This window comes from Diuraphis noxia, unplaced genomic scaffold (assembly GCF_037042655.1).
Source record: "Diuraphis noxia isolate RWA-SAM2 unplaced genomic scaffold, SU_Dnox_SAM2 contig0004, whole genome shotgun sequence".
Classification (NCBI taxonomy): Eukaryota; Metazoa; Arthropoda; class Insecta; order Hemiptera; family Aphididae; genus Diuraphis; species Diuraphis noxia.
In genome coordinates, this window is record NW_028301714.1 from 65,630,280 (window position 1) to 65,653,153 (window position 22,874).

Consider the following 22,874-nt stretch of genomic DNA (forward strand, 5'->3'; position numbering starts at 1 on the left):
AGTTTCCAGTCCTGTTTATCGTGGTCCGTACTCCGTGTCAACCGAGTCTGTATTTCTATAACGACTATAACATGTTATCATAATTGAGATAAATGGTTTTCAGCGGCACGGCGACGGGCGAGTTGTTGAAGTTGTTCATTCACTTCATTTCATTCCAATAATTCGAATACTTCGACACTAGTACACTACCCATCACGGCATCCTCGTATCAGAATCGAAAGAAAAGTATCATTAAAACCGCCAAAAGACCTAAAGATCGATATTTGATTTGACCGAAATACCGAATATTTTTAGTACATGTACATCATTTGGTCGCGATCCGGTCACTCGATACTTGACAGATTCGTAATTCGTTCAGTTTGATATTTGATTTGATTCATTCGGTTTCGACCATCGCTACTCTACATGGCTGTAAGTTGTTGAATAAATCTACTTATAGGGCCGGCGTTATACAATTTGGTCGGGGGGTGAGATCAAGTATTTGCCGACTGAAATTTAATTTATGCCTAGTGCCGACTCATCATTCCTAAAACAAACTACGTGAAGTATAAAAATTCCTGGTTTTTCTGTGTTAAGGTAAAGTAAAATAGTTTGATCAAATAATTCAAATTCGATAAATATTAAAAATTATTTTTAAAAATAAAAAACTAAAACATTTTAAACCATTTTAATCATTTTATGCATTGTTAAAATATTTGTTACTTGTATAGTTGTATTTCATACAGATGTAAAGATACAAGGCTGTCGTAATTTTTTGATGATCTAAAAAATAAGTTGTGTACGAATCTAAATCAATCAGTGTTTGTCAATAACTCAAAAAATTTAGTAAATAATAAGCAGACGGCAAATGGTAGTACATCAGATTATTCAGATTTAACCAGATTACCTGAAGTAAAAATATTGTATTTCACATTTATTTATTATGTGTTATAAACAAATTGAATAATTAATATTTTGTAAAAAAAAAACCTGTATATACTGCCATGTTACAAGTGTAAATTGTAACTACTTATTAATTGACCAACTTATCATAAATTAAAAATGTATACCTAAGCTAATAAAATAAAAAAACATTCACAACAATTAAATAGTCATGAATAATAAAATAGAATATAAATAAAATAATCAAAAAATTATTAACTCATAAAAAAAAATATATATATTTTATTTAAAATACTTCCAACAATTATACATTTATACGGCGTTCTTTTAAAGTTGCCCAATTTTGTATCATTGCACTCATGTTTATATTGTCGAGTATATCTTTAGAAGTATTCAGTACAATTAAGTTGTTCAATCGCCTATCAGTCATGGTTAGGGATGCGCAAACTGATGTCAAAATCGATTATCGGTAATATTCCCCCAATAACAATGATATATCGATATATATTTTTTTCCACAAATGTAATATTACTAGATAACCATGCTGGCCGCTGGGATAGCTTGGGAAAGCTCAGCATTGAAATAATCTATGGCTGTATAAAGTACCATATATATTTCAGCCGTGCTATATCTGCACTATACTATATAGACTAATAGGTGATGAATTACACTTAAATTATACATATTTAAATGTTGTCAACTACATTTGACATTTGTTTGAAATAAATAAAAATTAACAATAATATTAAATTCATCATAATATAATTCATTGTTTCAAAAAGTTTAAAGTAACAGGTTTAACAAAAATGTTTTAAATCTAATGACTAAAAAAAGTTATTTGTTTAGTTTACTTCCAGTTAGTCTGTTTCTTGTCTGACTAATTGTCGCTCCAGCTTTACTAAATAGTCTCTCTGAGCGTACTGATGTTCCAGGTATTATTAAATATTTCTGTGCAAGTTTATACAATTTGGGATAAACAGTTTTAGTACTTTCCCACTCATCTAAAGGATTTTTATTCAATCCAATAACACTTTGATGTAAGTAACTCTTAAGTTCTTCTCTCGATGTTGTCATATGATTCCTTTTGTTTTTATGTTCTTGTTCAAGTGTTCTATGCAAGCCCCACAAGTCATAATTTTTACTTTCTCTGACTGCTACATCTGTTTCGGTCGAACATATTATTTGATCATCAAAATTGGTGTCTTTATCCATCATTTGTACTAATTTATCTTGAGCTTTTGAATTAGCCAAAGGATTTTGAAATGCATATCTTTAAATCTAGGATTTAAAATAGTGCATATTATTGAATGTATAGTTGATTGATCTAACGATTCAAATCTGTAGTCCAACTCTTCGATTATTTTAAATTTAAAATTTTTAGCAATGGAAAAAGTAGGGTCTTGTTTAACAATTTCATTTCTTGTACAGAATATTATAGGCATTACCTTACTTGACATAACAAACTTTTCTGTGGACAACTCTCTTGTTAATTGCTCAATAGGTCTCAATAAAGAACAGATATCTTCAATACATCTAAGTTCTGAACTTGTAACCATGTCAGGTATATCTCTAATTTTACCACTTTCAGTTAAGAGAACTTGTGAAAAATGACTAGCTAGCAGAATAAATCTCTCTATCATATAAAATGAACTATTCCATCTGGTTTTGACGTCAAGTACAGGTTTGAGAAAGTGCCCATCTTTTTTACCTGAAAATAATTACCTAAATATTATTATATAAGATATATATTTTTTTAAAGTCAAACTGTACTAAAGTTACCTTCAACTCTTTGACTATTTCTTAGCAAATCACAGGCCTTAGTGCTCTTTTTAAAATATTTTACTATCTCACAAACTTTAAATAGTAATACTGGTACTCCACCACTTTTAACACCTGTCTTGCTAATCTCTTGTGTTTTGTCAATAGCCTTTTCAACTACAAGATTTATGGTGTGGGCAACACATGGTAGATGTTTTTTTGCACCAAATTCATCAACTATAGCTTTTTTCATATTCGCACCACTGTATGTAACTACAGCTACGACTTTTTCAGCTTCTAATCCCCAACTTTGTAACGTTTCAATCAAAGTATGCCCAATATAAATTGCTGTATGGCCTTCGAACAATTCCACAATACCAATATTTTCTATAATTATAAATAAAATAAGTTTTTTTTTAAAGTAATATGTAAAATTATATAAATAATAAAGTATATTACGTGTTTTTAATTTTCCATCTTGTATTAAATGAGTAGTTATACCGAGGAAACTTCTCATTTGCATCGTTTTTAATATATATAAATTATATAAGTAGATAACAAAATTAATACAATTAAATATAAGATAACAGGTAGTGAAGATAGTAAGCTGAAAAATGTGGTAGGACTAAGATTGGTTTAATAGGCGTAACATTCTGTGGAGAGGCTGGTTATGACCATACGAGGTGAGATGGGTAGGGATAGAGAAAAGAGAATGGTGTCTCGTAAGGAAGGATGAACGCGAAATGAAACAGTGGCTATTAAGTAGGGAGAGTCGATAGTACCGTTGAGTAGCGATGTGATGAACTTGAGGTCCACGTGATTACGGCGTGATGCCAGAGTTGGGATATTGAGAGAGGAGCGGATAACGGTAGAATCATGAGCCGGTGTTCAATATTTAATAAAAAGGCAATAAAAGATAGGAACCGATTTTGTACTCGTTCAAGGCGTAATTGATCACAGGCCAGATATGGAAACAAAACGACCCATCCATACACGAGGATGGAACGGACAAGGCTGAAGTAGAGGGTACGGAGACAGGTGGCGGAGGTAAAGAGGGTTGTGTTTCGTTTGATGAATCCGAGGATCTTCAGGCTCTTCCCAACAGTAACATTTAAGTGGTGTTTGAAGTAGGGGTTAGTGATAGATAGAAGCTTAGGTCCTTGATAAGATGAACGCATAGGAGGGGGGAGCTACCAAGGTAATTTGAGTGTAGTATGGGGCTACGTTTCCTACAGAAAGTCATAGAGTGACATTTGTCCAAGTTGAGGGTTAGGTTAAGCTGTCGCGTCAAATCGAAGAAGGCATCAAGTTCGGTTTGTAATAAAACGCAGTCAGCGGGGTAGTTAATTTTACAAAATATTTTTATGTAATAAAAATAATAACTTGCATAAAACTCAATAGTTCATGTATAATTGCACAGAATAAAATGAAAAATACTAAATCGAAATATATCTAACGGTAAGCATATAAATTCGGGCAATTACGATATGAGTTGAACGTTATTTGTCATGTCGTTGTTTGACGCCATCTTAGATTACCAAATTCTAAACAGGACAATTCAATGATCCGCAAACAATGGATTTATTTAGTATTAGTTTTATATACATCAAAAATAAAAAATAACAGTTTTTTTTCTAAACAATTTTACCAATACTTAACACATTAATATAATACATTTTTTTTCTTTTCTTGACATTTAGGGGGTATCGCTCTAATGACTCCCTTTGCATCCGAGCCTGCCTAGTGCCTGGGTATGTGTTGATCGTTTGGATTGCATTTTTAAATCTGTTGTTGATTAAAATGTAATCTATTTGATTCCGTACCACATGCAATTTTGTGTCGGCAGGAGATTTCCAATTGTATAACCGTCTTTTGGGGAGTTTAAAACAAGTATTTATTACTGTCAGTTTCTTTTCTATACAAAACTGGATCAGTCTTTCTTCACGGTAATTTTTTAATCCTAACACAAACTGTCCGACTACACTTGGAATTTAACCTTCTCCAATTTTGGCATTTAAGTCTCCCATGCTTAGAACAGTGTCTCTATCTTTAGTATATTTAAGTGCTTTAACTTAGGCCTTCGAAAAAATCTTCTATTAACTCTTAGTCACTCTAAGCAGTTGAAACGTTTATATATTTAAATATTTATATATTTAAATATATAATATTTAAATATTTATCTTATTTTAAATTGCTTCTAATTGTACTATTGATATTCTAACTGATATCGGTTTGAATCCGCTTATTGCTCTGTTAATATCCTTATTAGGGTTCCATCTTTATCCTTACATATATTGCTGTTATTCTAGGGATTTCGCTGGTTGACGACCGAGGAAGTGCTACTTCTACTTCCACTGCCAAATCTGGGGTTCCGACATCCGTAGTACAGTCGACAGTAAAGTTTTTAACTTAATTATTTGCTTACATGATTTTAACTAGGGATTTTAATGTAGTAGTTTCCCGTAGCTTTCTACATCGCGATATTATTTCTAAGAAGTAACGTGAATAATCACGTCGGACTATCAATACTTGATTTACGCCGTGGTGTTCTAGTGAAGTCGTCGCTGCCCAACCGCTCTCTCTATTTGATCCACGGGTGTTTATTGATTATTATCACTTATCCTATATATCTAAAGGACATTCGTGTTGAAGTTGAGATGCTCCTGACTATACTTGAATCGTTCTCCTGAAATTTTATATTCAACTTCTTCATAGTTATGTACCCGGTTTTTAATGGCGTACACCACCGACCCTCTCCAATTGGACAACGATCGAATACCGTTCGGTGGAAAGTCGTTTTTGACGAATCACCAACCGAATTAACGCCAAGCGGCGATGGTACTGATCGACTGGCAAAAGAGTGGTATAATCGTGCTACCCAGGTATACAATAAGACGGTTTACCGCTTTGTATATCCTGGTTACCTCTGTAGAACGCGGTGTACATAATAGCGCCCGCACGGTATATAGCTGATGGTGCTCCACGCAATGTTTACCCGTGGGTACACCAAGATATGCAACGGCCGGTATACAATAGTGTGCACGATATGTCATCGCTCCTACTGGGAACCGACCAGATACCGTTCGGTGGAAAGACGTTAGTGACGAATCGCCAACCGAATTAACGCCAAGCGGCGATGGTACTGATGGACTCGGTGTAGGGCGGGAGGATCGGTGCAACTGAGTTACACATGCGGAACGGTGCGCCCCGTAGTGTAACGCAATCACCAATGTATAACACGGTGTGCATTGGTGCCCACACGGAGGAACTGTTGGTGCTCCACGCAACGTATAACCGGCTTCTTCTTAGTTATGTACCCGGTTTACAATGGCGTACACCACCGACCCTCTCCAATTGGACAACGATCGAATACCGTTCGGTGGAAAGTCGTTTTTGACGAATCACCAACCGAATTAACGCCAAGCGGCGATGGTACTGATCGACTGGCAAAAGAGTGGTATAATCGTGCTACCCAGGTATACAATAAGACGGTTTACCGCTTTGTATATCCTGGTTACCTCTGTAGAACGCGGTGTACATAATAGCGCCCGCACGGTATACAGCTGATGGTGCTCCACGCAATGTTTACCCGTGGGTACACCAAGATATGCAACGGCCGGTATACAATAGTGTGCACGATATGTCATCGCTCCTACTGGGAACCGACCAGATACCGTTCGGTGTAAAGACGTTAGTGACGAATCGCCAACCGAATTAACGCCAAGCGGCGATGGTACTGATGGACTCGGTGTAGGGCGGGAGGATCGGTGCAACTGAGTTAGACTTGCGGAACGGTGCGCCCCGTAGTGTAACGCAATCACCAATGTATAACACGGTGTGCATTGGTGCCCACACGGAGGAACTGTTGGTGCTCCACGCAACGTATAACCGGCTTCTTTTTAGTTATGTACCCGGTTTACAATGGCGTACACGACTGACCCTCCCCAATTGGACAGCGATCGGATACCGTTCTGTGGAAGTCCGGTCTGATACGTCGTTGATAATCGGGTCATATAGATTCCAAAACTACGGTTGATTGTTGACTCGATCAGAACGCCAGAATAATTAACCGCGATGTTGGCCAACGTAGCCAAACCGATGTCTGACGGTAATAATATTCAGCTTCGTCTTACTTGTTACGCAGCGGTCTCCGCACCATATAGTGTTCAAAGGCTGACTGGGATCGATGGAAAGACATGGAAAACCACACCATGTTTGTTGTAAATCGGGTTGGTATTGTCACAAGTTAATAGTGAAGTAGTACAGAAATTTGAAAATATTGTCTTTTTAAGTGTACCTTAAATTTTCAAAGATCAGAACTTGAATTAATGTACTTTTAAAGGATAGCGTGTTAAATAATTTACAATGTATCATCTAATTAAATGTTGATTTTCAAATATAATATGTCAAAGACTATATTTACGTAAACGTCATAGTGGATATCACGTTGGATATATTTTAAAAGAACTATTCCTGTTAATGTGATCTATGGTATTAATCAAGAGTTTCGGGAAGAAAAGATTTTTATTGTTGTGTATTACTCATTATTTTAAGATGGAAGTACTTGTTGAGGAGATAATTTCCTGGTTTGATACAAACAATGGCAATGAAGAGATGGTGCGGTGACCAATATTTTGAACGGTTTCAAGTTTGTTCCACGTTACTTCCGATATTACTGGTCTCCATGTCTCCATTTCAACTGCCGAAGACAGAAAATGTTTGACATACACTTGCGGTATGATACTTTTCGTAATGGCTGGAACGGTTTAGGACTGGGTACAACATGCCACGGACAACGGTGCCTTTCTTGATTGTTGATCTTAATGATGTTATGTACGCGGAAAACGTCTGGTTCCTCGACATTTTCAAATAATGTTTCTGACTTTTAGCCACCCTCTCAGACGATTTATCAATGTCTGTTAACCGAGCAGAAAATTGTTCTCGATATTCCGATATAATGAGTAGGTCGTGTATCTAAGAATCTTTTATTTTATTGGCTTCTTCGTGTAATTCAATAGACTCTTTTTATTTTGACAACATTTACTTAGCTGAAGAGTGTAGCTAGCCCTATGAGAGAGACTATAAAGTGGAACAATAATTTCACTGACACATATAACTGTTGCCAGGGATTTGGCTTTTCTAGAATTATTCAAGTTTTTCAACTATATAATTTACTAATTTCAATCAATAATTTTTATTTTTTTTATTTTTATTTGATGATTATACGCCCCGGAGTGCATTTAGTTATAAAATACAGCAAGTAGATAAATTATATAAGTAGATAACAAAATTAATACAATTAAATATAAGATAACAGGTAGTGAAGATAGTAAGCTGAAAAATGTGGTAGGACTAAGATTGGTTTAATAGGCGTAACATTCTGTGGAGAGGCTGGTTATGACCATACGAGGTGAGATGGGTAGGGATAGAGAAAAGAGAATGGTGTCTCGTAAGGAAGGATGAACGCGAAATGAAACAGTGGCTATTAAGTAGGGAGAGTCGATAGTACCGTTGAGTAGCGATGTGATGAACTTGAGGTCCACGTGATTACGGCGTGATGCCAGAGTTGGGATATTGAGAGAGGAGCGGATAACGGTAGAATCATGAGCCGGTGTTCAATATTTAATAAAAAGGCAATAAAAGATAGGAACCGATTTTGTACTCGTTCAAGGCGTAATTGATCACAGGCCAGATATGGAAACAAAACGACCCATCCATACACGAGGATGGAACGGACAAGGCTGAAGTAGAGGGTACGGAGACAGGTGGCGGAGGTAAAGAGGGTTGTGTTTCGTTTGATGAATCCGAGGATCTTCAGGCTCTTCCCAACAGTAACATTTAAGTGGTGTTTGAAGTAGGGGTTAGTGATAGATAGAAGCTTAGGTCCTTGATAAGATGAACGCATAGGAGGGGGGAGCTACCAAGGTAATTTGAGTGTAGTATGGGGCTACGTTTCCTACAGAAAGTCATAGAGTGACATTTGTCCAAGTTGAGGGTTAGGTTAAGCTGTCGCGTCAAATCGAAGAAGGCATCAAGTTCGGTTTGTAATAAAACGCAGTCAGCGGGGTAGTTAATTTTACAAAATATTTTTATGTAATAAAAATAATAACTTGCATAAAACTCAATAGTTCATGTATAATTGCACAGAATAAAATGAATAATACTAAATCCTACGGAGATAGGTGGCGGAGGTAAAGAGGGTTGTGTTTCGTTTTAGTTGTAAACAGGTGTAACTGTTGGTGCTCCACGCAACGTATAACCGGCTTCTTCTTAGTTATGTACCTGGTTTACAATGCCCTACACCACTGTCCCTCTCCAATTTTACAACGATCGGATGCCGTTCGGTGGAAAGTCGTTTTTGACGAATCACCAACTGAATTAACGCCAAGCGGCGATGGTACTGATCGACTGGCAAAAGAGTGGTATAATCCCATGAGAGAGACTATAAAGTGGAACAATAATTTCACTGACACATATAACTGTTGCCAGGGATTTGGCTTTTCTAGAATTATTCAAGTTTTTCAACTATATATATAATTTACTAATTTCAAATAATTTTTATTTTATTTTTTATTTTTTTTTGTTGATTATACGCCCCGGAGTGCATTTAGTTATAAAATACAGCAAGTGGATAAATTATGTACATCAATCAACAGTTTTTTTCTAAACATTTTTACCAATATTTTACACATTTATGGAATACATTTTTTTCTTTTCTTGACATTTAGGGGTTATATCTCGCATGGCTCCTGTTTTATCCGAGTCAGCCTGTATACTTAATTTCGCTAAGTAGGAGTTATATTCACACGATTTTTATTTTCAAGGATTTATAATTAATACTTTTGGATTATAAACGTGAATATGTGTAATTGCAATATGCGACGACTTATGAATTGCTCAAATTATGACGAGAATATTATTAGGCATTGAATTAGAAAATTAATCATTATACTGATAAATCGTATACAGTCCTTAATTCATATTATTATATATTATATTTATATTATATATTATATTTTGATTGGTACACTTTTGTAAAATATTTTAGCTATTTTTGTTTTATCGACTTTCGACTGTGTTTAGTCGGAGTAAGTGTTATAACTTTTCTTTTACTTTACTTATGTTTCTAAATTCAACAAAAAATAACTTTTAGGTACGTACTATGTATTCATTTTTTCAGCCCGAGTCAGCATATTATCAACGTAACAATTTTCACCTATTCTACACTTATGTGCGTATTAACTAAATACCGAGCTTGAGTTTCGTTTTAGTTCTTATTGATTACTAACTTACACAAACTTGTAAGATAGATTCATCATATTGTATTATTTTTTTGAAGTATGATATGGGTTTCGTTCCTAGAATACACGATATGTATGTTACCGATAACCAACCAGAATAATTCTAGAATTTTCTATTTATAATTTAGTATTTAGTATTTTTTTTTTTTTTTTAATTTCTCATTTATGCAGTCAAAACATTGGGTTAGGTTTAAGTTAAGTACAATTTTTATTGAGCAAATGGCCGCATTAAGTGATTCTGACTTTTAAGGCGAGAGTGGAGATGATTCGGATGCCGATCGTACTTGGAAGCCCAAAACTGAACAAAATGTCGGGGAATCTGATTTTCAGATTCAGATGGAGATTGTGGTGATCATAGTTAGGTTAGGTTAGATGGAGTAAGACAGAAAACAAGGTAATTGACGTTGCTTGTCCAGCTATTGTAAAATCATATAATCAATATAATGGGTGGAGTTAGACTTGACGTATGTGATCAACAGATTGAATGATATCGAACATGGGTAAAAACTAAAAAATGGACCCTAAAAGTGGCATTACATTTTATCAATTTAAGTATAGTGAATGTATGGATGGAGTACCGTGAAGATGCTGAAAAAATGCGACTACCTAAAAAAGAAATCTTGGGCCTCATGAATTTTAAAATGTCTGTTGGACAAGAATGGCTATCTACAACTATAAAAAAACGTTCATTGCCTGAAGAATACAGTTCGTCAGATACTGAAGACGTTCCTTAAAAACTATATTAGCCACAAAATTATAGAGCTCCAGTTCCACCAACAACAAAGGTGAAAGACGGATTTGAACATTGGCCTGAAGTAAGTAAATTATCAACAGCTAGGAACTGCAGTATGAAGAATTGCAAAAGTAGAACAAGGGTAAAAAGTACGAAATGTAATATTTATTTATGCCTTACAGCAAAAATCAACTGTTTTACTAGTTTTCATACAAATAAATAAAATATAGTCATATTTAATAGATTTTTTTAAACTAAAAATTAACTCAGTAGGTATTGGTACTGTTTTTTATAAGTTTAAAATTAAAAGTTAACAAATATTATTAAAGTCGAGATGACTTATTTTTGTTTAGTTTTTTATGTTGTAAAAAAAAAATTGATTTAAAAAATAAAAGTGTAATTAATTTGGTGTATAAAAATATATTATTTTAATAATTATTACAATTATTGATACCTAACCTACACAAATGTGTTGGTATGTTTATTGCTAACCTAATCTTCAAATAATATTTCTAATAATTGTTTACAGGTCTACAATACTATAATGATGTATATATAAAATATTTAAGTATTATAAGCACTCCGTATATCTCAGGTCTTTATGGCAATATTGATTTACCTGCACGAATGTATAGGATAGTACCAAGGTTTTATTATTATATAAATAATTTAAGGCTATTAAGTTTACTGCATTATCATACACAAAAGTGTAAGTTAGAGCTGTAAGGGCTAGATATTTATTTACACGTATCTACATTTTTACTTTGTAAAATAATTTTTTTAAACGTTGTTATTCTGCCTGAAAAGTGTTTAAAATATTGTTTTACATATTATTAGTCCTCAAACAGTCTCATTTAATTATTTAATACATCAGTATATACTATTTCAACCATCTGAATATTCAGTAATAATTCTAGTTAACATTATACATTTTATATTTTATGCATATTGTATATTTATTATTTATTACTGCTTTTTAATACGCAGTTTTATTAAATATTGTATTATTATAATGATAGATAGTTTAAATTATACTTATAACTTATGATTGTTATGATCAATGCATATTGTATATACATATTTACATTTTTGGACTGCAATTGATTCAATTAACAATTATATCAAAATAAAAATAATCTTTTATACGAACAGTGGTATTACATCCACAATACGATAAATTACATTTGAATATTAATTTATGCCATAAAAAGCATGAGTAATTAATTATAATTAAGTAATTATTTAGTCAATTTTTAGAAGTGAAATTTCTTTACAGAGAGTACAATAAGAAGAACTATAGCTAAATTGTTATTATATATTTTATGAGCACGATTATTATTGGAATTTTAGAAGCAGATATAACAAAAATTTGAATAGCAAAATGCACTGTTTTATAAGCATAAATTTTAATATTTATTATGGTAACCATAGGTAATCTTAGTCACTTTTTGAAATAAGATTTTGATATGAATTTATAATCTCATAATTTTTTTAACATATAACAAGTCCCCATAGCTCCCGCTAGTAAATTATTTAACTAAAATTCTGGTTTTTGAACTTCCTTAGTTCATCTATCATTCTACAAAAAAATATTATAAATATCTCATTCTAAAAATATAACTTATTTCAACTATGTAAAGTAATATTAACGTAAATGAAACGGAATATAGGTAATAACACTAATAACTTAAACTATACTAAATGTACGACCTGCAGCCACAGCTTCTGGGTTGACAAAATATCAACTCGTTTTTGAAACTTTGCGTTACTTTGTTGGCAGCTATTTTAAATCGAGGAGAACAAATCGATTAATTTAAAACATTGCATTTCTTTACTTTAAACACTAAATAAAAATTTAAAAAATAAAAATAAAGTTAAAGAATAAAATTCACTGTCGAAATATTACAATATAAATAAACTTATTAAATTCGATTAAACATTTAAACAGTGTATAGGAAAAATCGTCGTAAACAATAAACAACACACTAATCAGGTTACTATAATAATAATAATAATATTTATAGCCAGCACAATATTGGTGGTATTTATATATTACACATTAAATTTACACATAATATGTTTATTTAAATACAACTATATAAGTTACTAGTTAGTAGTTACCTACTAGCCAACACAGTATATAATATAAATTTTATATGCGATAAAGAGTTTATACATAATACTATAATAATAATAATACCTATATTACGTCATTGAAATATATACACAAAACAGTAAAAAATAAAGCAAAATTATAAAACACTACCCAAAAAACAAGGCTTCGGGTGATGGATAAGTTCAATAGAGTCAATAAATATAAATTAAACTTTTTACAGATCTGCAAATAAAATATATTATAGGTACAGAGTGTCCCGTGAGGATTTACCCATTGCGATATCTCCCGAAATAATGATGATATCAAAATTCTGGTTTTTTAATCAGACTCACAGGGATAAGAACTATGATTACATTATATTTTAATGTTTTGGGAAAAAAGTTAAGAAATATATCTTTGTTTATTGTGTTCCTAATAAATATTAAATATGCATTTATAATCATATTTTATTTCTTCAAAACTAGAAAAAATATTAAAAATCGGGAAATCAATGAAAATAAAATTTTGAAACGTATATATTTTTAGAATAATAAACTCTACAAAATGGCTATCTTTAATTTTTTTGGAAATAATTAAATAATACAATTTTTTTAAAAACATTTTACAAAAACATTTAAAATAAATTTAAAAATGAAATAATTGTAGTTCTTAATTTCTTATCCCTGTGAATCTTATTATGAAACCCGAATTTTAATATCTTCATTATTTCGTGAGATATCGTAATGGGTAAATCAGGATCAGATACCTCGGGGTGATCCCGGATAAGAGGCTCACGTGAACGTCGTGGCCAAAAAAGCCGTGCGCTGGCAAAGCTCATGCCCAACATAGGTGACCCCTGTGAATGGAAAATAAGCTGCTCAGCTCCGTGGTCGACAGTCAGTTGCTCTACGTCGCCCCTGTCTGGATTAGTAGGGTGGCCGCGGTAGCCAGGACCAAAGCGAACCTGATTCGTCCACAGAGATCGTCGGCGCTGAGAACCATCCGCGCATACCGCAATGTCTCCGACGAGGCCTCCATGGTTGCCGCCGACCTACTCGGCCTGGATCCGGTGCCGACTCCTTGCTGGCATCAGGCCTGGTGAGACGCGGCCATAATGATATTAAATTAAGCATTTATTCAGTTAAAAAATAAAAATGATTTAAAAATTTTAAATTTTAGAATATACTAGACATTTTTATATTTTATACTTTGTTAAAAGGGGCGGGTTTTGAACCCCCTTAAACTTCCCCGTTTCTACAGAGGCGTACTCGGGAGTTTTCAATGGGGGGGGGGGGGGGGAGTTCGAACATTTTATTTTTATCACTGGGACTTTGTCACCTTCTTTTTAAAAATTTTGATACATTATCAACATTGATGTTTGATAGAGATCTAATCTTACAGTTCTTAACAGATAGTGCATGAAATCGTTGTATATTGCATGTTGACATAAATTTAAAATAGATATATTTTGTTTGTTTTCCTTAAAAAAAAATTTTTTTTTAGAAAATTGCGCCTGTGAGTTATATTATATACATATAAGCACGAACGCACAAGACTACATAGGTTAGTGAGGTCATGGGGGAGGTTCAAACCCCACGACCCCCCTCCCCCCATTGAGTACGCCCCTGCGTTGCTATGACCCTGTATGCAGTATGCAACCATTGCTCAAGCACTACTAAAGCTCTAAACGATTCAATTTTATGCAAGTCTATTATGTTTAGAATAATGCAGCAATATGTTTTATATACAAATATATTTTAATAGGTATGATGATGTTTAAATGTTTGAGTAGATCTACAATAGTACATTAGTAAGGTTCCAGGTCAAAATATCTCTAGTCATAAATATGGATTTAAAATATTTCCAGTAAAAAATGCCTATGGTACAAAATGCCTCCGTTTAAAAATTTCTCTAATAGAAATATCTCCTATGAAAATATTGTAATAATTTTAATATTTTTATAAGAATAATTATTATTAGTAGGTAAAAACATAATACCTAATACTGATATCTTAGGTGATTATATTCATTTTTTATTTATTATATAATATGTATATACTTTATCTTGAAAAGATTTTTTTTTTAAATTGTGTCACATTAATTTTATTACATACAATTTTATTTCAGTTATAATATGAATCGTTCACAATTATTGACTTATTGTAAATAAAATGTATGTTTTGTGATAGGTTTTTATTGTCTGTGGATTATTTTCTGCTTTCTCACGGTATTACTAAAACTCACGGGATTATAAAAATATAAACACATTTCATTTTATAACAAATGACTTATTTTGTACTTTTAATAATATTAATAAGATATCAGTTAGACCGGTTCTTACAATGTCTAGTTAAGTGTCTAATACAAAAAAAAATTGAATTGTACAATAGCATAAATTAATGTAAAAATGTAATACTATGTTAAAGCTAATAATAAAAATAACCTATGTAGTTAATGCTTAACCAATAAATAAAAAATAAAATTATTAAAGTATTGTAGGCATACAGAATATTCATCGATTTTCAGTTTTTTTTTTTTACATAAGTATCTACATTTAACTATACTGAATTTTTAGCTGTATATTTTATACTTTATATTTTATAATTAATAGTTATAATAGTTAATTGACGCTCAGAGCTAGATATAGAGAATATTGCTAGACATACCTACGCACATTTCGTGCTGTGTATTACGTAATTAGGTTAGGGGTTATGTAATTTATTATTGTTATTATTTTTATTATTCATTTGTAAAAATATATTTTAATGTATGTAATGTTGAACGATCGCTTACGAGTGTCACTGCAAATCTGCAATACACGGTATGACCATTATTAGGCTATGATTTAACATTAAACTGGTTACGACCTGGCAAGTGGTGAAGAGCAGCCGTGCAGGGGACAACTTTAACGAAGCCATAAGCGCCTGTTATTCAACGTCATCAATAACAGTGTTGCTGATTGATTAATTGATTGGTATTAATTAATATTTTATTGTATACAATTTTTAATTTTTTCTACCACAGATTGAATTTTGTCGACTGACCCTCAAATTAATTTTTACACGTTCGAACACGGTTTTCAAACATTCCCGCCAAACGGGCCTGCTAGACTTGCATAAAATGCACAATTTCCTTTACTTATTTACTGACGGAGCGAGTTACACCGAGTAACGTCGTCATTGCCTACCCGACAATGTGTTACGTATTGTCCCGTGTCCGCTTTGCGGTGAAGTTATAGATAGCCTACCTTATATACAGTGCCGTAGCTAGATACTTGTGTGCCCCGGTGCAAATTGGTGTAGGTGCCCCATAATTTTCTTTTTTCTTTGTTGTATATTTTAGGTCACATATTATCAGATAATCGGTAAGGGCGTAGAGACCTTTCAAGATCAAGTGTCCCGGTGCATTGCACCGCCTGCACCGGCGGTTTCTACGGCAACTGCTAATATATTGAGTACAACGTAATTGGATTTTCACCTGACGTGACTGACTTGCTAGACGTTCAAATTCTGCTTTACGCTTTGCATTTCAACCTTCATACCAGTACAAGATTGGAGCGTATATAGATTATTGATGCTGTGCTGTTCAGAGTCATGAGAGATGAGAGATTTCTAAACCATGAGACTCGAATTTTGAACGTTCACGCCTTGTAAATTAGCCCTCCGTGTTAGGTAACGTCACCTCCTACGACTTATGAATTTTAAAATATTATCAATAGAGCCACATCTGTCCATGTACAGCAAGCGTTAAGAGGACGTTACACCCGCATGTGTTGTCTCCGTCTTAGAAGTGCATAACATTGCAAAAACTGTTTCCCGCGGGAAAGAACCGAGAAACCTACAGTTATAACTAAGAAATGAAATTATCACCACATAAAAAAGAGAATTTTGTCTGTGAAATATCGTTTTTATTTTTTCGATATCAGAACTACAAAAAAAGTTATTCATGTTTAAAAAACACAAAATTAATGTATTATGAAACAATAAGAATTTTTTTCGAATAAGTGATATCGAAAAAATAAAAACGATATTGCACAGACAAAATTCTCCTTTTTATGTGGTGAAAATTTCGTTTCTTAGTTATAACTTTAGCTTTTTCGGTTCTTTCCCGCGGGAAACAGTTTTTGCAATGTTACGCACTTGTAAGACGGAGACAACACATGCGGGTGTAACGTCCTCTTAGGTGCGTCTCCACAGAAACGCATGGCCGTACGAACGACCATACGAACTGGCCGAGACAAGGGTATTAGGGAAAAAAACAAAGCCCCGATATCAAAATACGGTAAAAAAAGCCCCGTACCTACTAAATACATAACACATTTATTATTATAGTGTACATTATATAATTTGAAATTTTTAAATATGAATATTATATTTTACATTTTATATTATATGAACAAAAGACCACATTTGTAATAATAAAATGTTATAGATACCAAGATACCAAGACCAGTTTTCGGATAGGTAGAATCTATATTAAAATATAACACCTTCACAATTTTTAAGATAAAGTCAAATGTCAATTACTTTTATTACTTATATACTTTAATTTCTTAAATTTCAAATGTATATTTATATATTCTATATAGTTCAATAAACAGGTACTTAGTATAAAACAATTTGTTTTCGTCGTGGCCGATCCTACGATTACGGCGGTTGTCGGCAACGACTCGCGTTATGTATTGAGGACGGGAGCGGGAGGGGTTACCCACACAAATGCAGAAATATAATATTTGACTATAAAGATATTACGGCCGGTGACCGCACGGTATATATATTAGTTATTAAATGATAATATTTTAAAAACATGTGACAATTAACTATAATAATAGGTGGGCGCCCAGGACATTAATACATGGAATATAATTAATATAAATATAATATAATATGGTGTACAACGACCTCAAAATAATGTCGTAAAATATATAAAACATATAATAATAAATAAATGGAATAATTGAACACTAAGGTCGCAATAATAAATAACAAAATATTGACAATTACCAATCAGTTGGCCACTGACCACGAGTGGACAAAATATAATGTACGTATAATATAATATGACCTGGTTGCGACAGCAATAATGGACACGTTGACGTATGATGATCCCACGATGTAGAACGACGACGATATTATAGGAAAAAACTTGACTCAACCCGATCACAAGTTGACGTCAATCACCCCCTTTTTTTTTTTTGCAACACGCAAAGACGGTGAACGACGTTGTGCTCGGTTCGACCGTTGGAAAAAGACAAAAAAAAAAAAAAAACATTTAGCGGCCGCCGGGCTGGCCATCGGCTATTCGGCTGTCGAATAGTTACAGGGCAGTGGAGAGGGGAGCTTTGATGGACATTTTATCTCCTTGTCCGATATCTTATCTCCACCACACCTGTGTTCCCCCGAGCAAACATAAATAGCTGGCCAAAGAACGTTCCACTATCGAACACAATTGTTAATATTAATGTTAAATAAAGATTTTTAAAGATTTATTAATTATTTATTATTTATTTATTTATTAATTTATTTAAAATTTTTAAATCTTAAAGATTATTAAATATTAATATGACCTAAAAGGCTAAAAGTATATACAAATATTAAACTAGTATTTTATAATATAATATTAATTGTGGTTATAGATACGAGTATAATAAAGAAGTGTTCCATTGTCACATATAGATAAATATTATTTTTATATAAAAGTATATATAAATTTAAAAAAAATGTTACATAATAATATTGAAATATAGGTATATTGTTTAAAAATTTCAAATTATAAAATGTACACTATGATAAAAAATGTGTTATGTATTTAGTTGGTACGGGGATTTTTTTACCGTATTTTGATAGTGGGGATTTTTTTTCCTAGATTCGAGACTAATCCTGTTTGCGTACGAACACCATTCGTACATATGTGAACTTGTTCGCTTGGATAGCGAAATACCAGCACCAGCACTTATTTTGAGATGATGATGTTATTGTTTTTTTATATTGTTTTATAATCTTGTAACAAAATAGTTAACTGTTAAGTTGGGTATTTGTAAAACTTGTTTGGGTCCGATTATACTTTTATGAATTAAATCGGGCTCATAGCACATAACTAAATAATTATGTTCAAATTTTAATCTATCTAAATAATAATTATTTTAATATAAGATCATTAAGAAGTAATGTAATCACATTCAAAAATAATTCAACAATAAATCAAACTACATATAATTTTAATAAGATCAGAGTTTAGCTTCAGCAGCCTGCAAGTGTTAAAGTATATATTTGAACCTGCAACATAATTATAACTTATAACAGTTTAAATAACACTACTACATTATACTATAGTTTATAATAATATTTGCCTGCTATTAAAAAGTACTCATAAATGACATAAATCGTTAACAAATATCCATTTGTAATAGGACTTGGTCCATTATACCTTCACACATAAAAAATTTATGATATTAGTATTCAGCACCAACAGGCATAATATTCTTCTTCTATGAGTAGACTAATGATAATAATAATAATTTAATGTTTATTATGATATTAATTAATGTTAACCAATCAGTAATTTGAAAAAAAATTCATTTATATAATGCATTTAACAGGTATATGATATTATATCAACTGATCAAGAGGAATGGAATATTAATTTTTTGACACCCTATACTGTTAGTTATCATAATTTCATTTTTACTATATATATATATATATATATAGCGTGATTGATTTATCATAAAACACTCATTATTTAAAAAAGTATTGACTTTTTTCAAAATATTTTTTTACCTACATAGTTTCAAGTTGTTAAAAAACCAATGCTTTTATTAAAAAATATTTTTAAATATTTTTTATCCTTATCATTTTTTGTTTTTTACTTTTTTGAATGACAACATACTCGTAGAGGTTTAATTTCATATTCAAAAGCAGAATATTTTTCTAAGTATTTTGATACATAGAAATCGAATTTGGGGCTAGTAGTTTATGAGTAAGTTATAAGTATTTAAAGTTTAGGCAAGCCGAGTAGTGGACAAACATTTTGCGGGGTAACCCCGTACCACTAAACTCTGCCAATCTAAACTTTAAATACTTATAACTCATAAACAACTAGCCCCAAGTTCGATTTTTATATATCAAAATACTTAGAAAAATATTCTGCTTTAAAATATGAAATGAAAACTCTATGTTGTCATTCAAAAAAGTAAAAAACATAAAAAAATGATAAGGATAAAAAATATTTAAAAATATAATTTTTTAATAAAAACACTGGTTAACAACTTGAAACCATATAAAAAAATATTTTGAAAAAAGTCAATACTTTTTGAAATAATGAGTGTTTTATGATAAATCAATCACCCTGTATATATCACTTCATATAAGGTAATATGCTGAAATCTACTAGAAGGAAATGTATTTAATTATATATCATATTGATAAAAGTAATGATTAATAAATAATAATATACTTTTAACATTTGAATGATGTAGTATTATAATTATTTCCAAATCAGTATTAAAAATGTAAAAATGTGTACAAAATTAAATCAATAGTCTTTCAATTTCAGTCTGAACTTGTTGTATTTGTGGTCGTAATTGAGAACCTTCATCAGTGGTAATAGAACACGCTATGACTGGTCTTGAAACACCGCATGCACGGCCTAATGCTGTGAATAGTAAATGTATTAGTGAATGTGATAAATATGTGATCAATTCTCAATACAAACCTTGTTTTGATCTAATAAAAACATATGGAACATTTTTGTCTTCGCATAATAATGGTAAATGTAGCAAAATTTCTAAAGGTTCTGCATCTGCTGCACAGACTATGAATTCAGAAATACCTCTGTTTAATGTTTTGGTGGCTGAAAATCATAACAATGATATTTAAAATATTATTAAATGATGACGTCAATCAGAATATTAACCTTCATTTGCTCCTTTACGTAATTGTTTATAGTTCATTGCTTGTTGCACCAAGTTCAAAATTTTAGTGGTCATCTGTTGGTCAGCTAAAGGATATGCTTTAGGGTTAACATCTAAAGTGATACTTTGGTCATCCATTCTAAAATGTATCACAAATGATATATTATTTATCTGGTTTACTACAGAACTAATCTGTGACTGTTGAAACAATTCAAAATACACATCAATATCAAGCATTTACACATATATTGAGCATATTAATTCCAATCCTTAACAAAGATTTTGTTAGGCAATGCCGCTTTCTGTCCGTATTCAAGTACAGGTGGTTAAAAAACGTACAAAGATCTTATATAAGATCTCGACGTTTAACTAAAGCCAAAAGGTAAACAAAATACTTTAATCAAGAGGACGAAATCCGTGCCAAATGTCTACAGAAAAAAATCTTACATCAGCAGCAATGGCGTAGTAAACAGAGCCCTACACATTAACAATTGGTCGTTGATATCGAACACATAACCACCAATACAGTCCTATACAGCACGTGTCGGTGCGAGACGGACGCCCAGGACAACGGAATTTGAACATCTCGTGTCACGATGGATTATCAATCGCGATCTCGGAACAAGCAGTTAAATTTGCAATATTTCTTGGTTATCGACACGTGCGTTTCACTCGCACGTATAAATCCAAATTTTTGAGGTTGATAAAAGACAATCTCGATGTCAAATTTAAGATTACGGTAGGAGTGCGTACTTACTTTGAAAATATTATGGTTCGGTGACTGGCTGGAATTGAATATTAAAGTCTGGCGAAATTGCAATAAAATCGGAAATTTGTGTTTACGAATTAACAATTACAAATAATACAAATATCGCGGTATATAGTGTTAACGTTAACGTATAATAGGTTTAACCACGGTATCGATATCTTCTAAGACCGTGGGTTTAACTAAGAGGAGAGGGGGTTGTTTACGGTTTTCGACGAGGGCTTAACATTATGGTATGTATTGGTAATATGGTAGGTATGTTAGCAGCAAAAATAAACCATAGATAATATAATAATTATATTATCTATGAAATAAACCAAAATCCTAAAATGATAAGCCTATGGAATAAACTTTTATGAGTAATCATGGAGTAAAATATAGTTCATTATTCATGCCAGGAAATTATGTCCTGAGGGAGGTCTTTCTAAATAATATTTATCACGTTCAAATTTGAAATTAGTAAATTACTAATAGTATTTACACAATATTGAATAGGTCATGAAAAAATTATTTATTTAGTCATTTAGTGACGTTAATATGTCTATGGTACAATACTTCAATGTAATATTTTAATCAACTATTTTTAGATGTTATGATGACACACTGTAACTTTTTCGCTCTAGAGTCCTAAGCCCCGTACCAACAAAATACAATATGACACATTTTTTATTGTAGTGTACATTTTATAATTTTTTTTTTTAATATACCTATATTTTAACATTATTATGTAACATTTTTTTTTTAATTTTTTAACTTTTTAAATTTATATATACTTTTATAATATAATAATAATATTTATCTATATGTGACTATGGAACACTTCTTTAACATATACTCGTGTCTATACTCTATAACTACAATTAATATTATATTATAAAATACTAGTTTAATATTTGTATATACTTTTAGGTCATAATAATATTTAATAAACTGTTAAAACATTAATATTAAGATTTTGTTTTTTATTAATTACCTATTATATTATTATGTATCTAATTTATTATACCAAGTATTTATTAAACTATAGATATAAATATACATTTGAAATTCAAGAAATTAAAGTATATAAGTAATAAAAGTAATTGAAATTTGACTTTATCTTAAAAATTGTGAAGGTGTTATATATTTTAATGTAGACTACCTATCCGAAAACTGGTCTTGCCGTCTTTGGTATCTTAGTATCTACACCATTTTATTATTAGAAATGTCGTTTTTCGTTTATATAATATAAAATATAATAGGTATTCATATTAAGAAATTTCAAATCATAAAATTTGCACTATAATAAAAAATGTGTTACGTATTTAGATGGTACGGGTTTTTTTTCTCCTATAGTTGTGACTCTTTTTACCGTATTTTGATATCGGGGCTTTTATTCCGAATACTTACGAATGTAACCAGTGTCCAGCGACCAGCATACGATTTAA

General features: G+C 31.8%; 1 protein-coding gene and 1 pseudogene across 2 annotated transcripts; both read right to left on the reverse strand.

The window, feature by feature from the left end:
• Nucleotides 1–1,119: 1,119 nt before the first annotated feature.
• On the reverse strand, nt 1,120–4,765 carry LOC107172963 (E3 SUMO-protein ligase ZBED1-like; annotated as a pseudogene).
• Nucleotides 4,766–20,232: 15,467 nt separating this feature from the next.
• LOC107172967 (NHP2-like protein 1) lies at nt 20,233–21,598 on the reverse strand. 2 transcript variants are annotated; one of them, XM_015523295.2, is made up of 4 exons: nt 21,439–21,598; nt 20,684–20,820; nt 20,483–20,620; nt 20,233–20,422 (listed from the first exon to the last, which is right to left on the reverse strand). In XM_015523295.2, exons 2-4 carry the CDS (start codon nt 20,817–20,819, stop codon nt 20,298–20,300), a joined length of 399 nt encoding a protein of 132 aa, XP_015378781.1. In that variant the 5' UTR covers nt 20,820; nt 21,439–21,598; the 3' UTR covers nt 20,233–20,297. The 2 variants fall into 2 exon arrangements, with proteins under 2 accessions (XP_015378781.1, XP_015378780.1); XM_015523294.2 differs by lacking the exon at nt 21,439–21,598 and adding an exon at nt 21,129–21,321.
• Nucleotides 21,599–22,874: the final 1,276 nt, after the last annotated feature.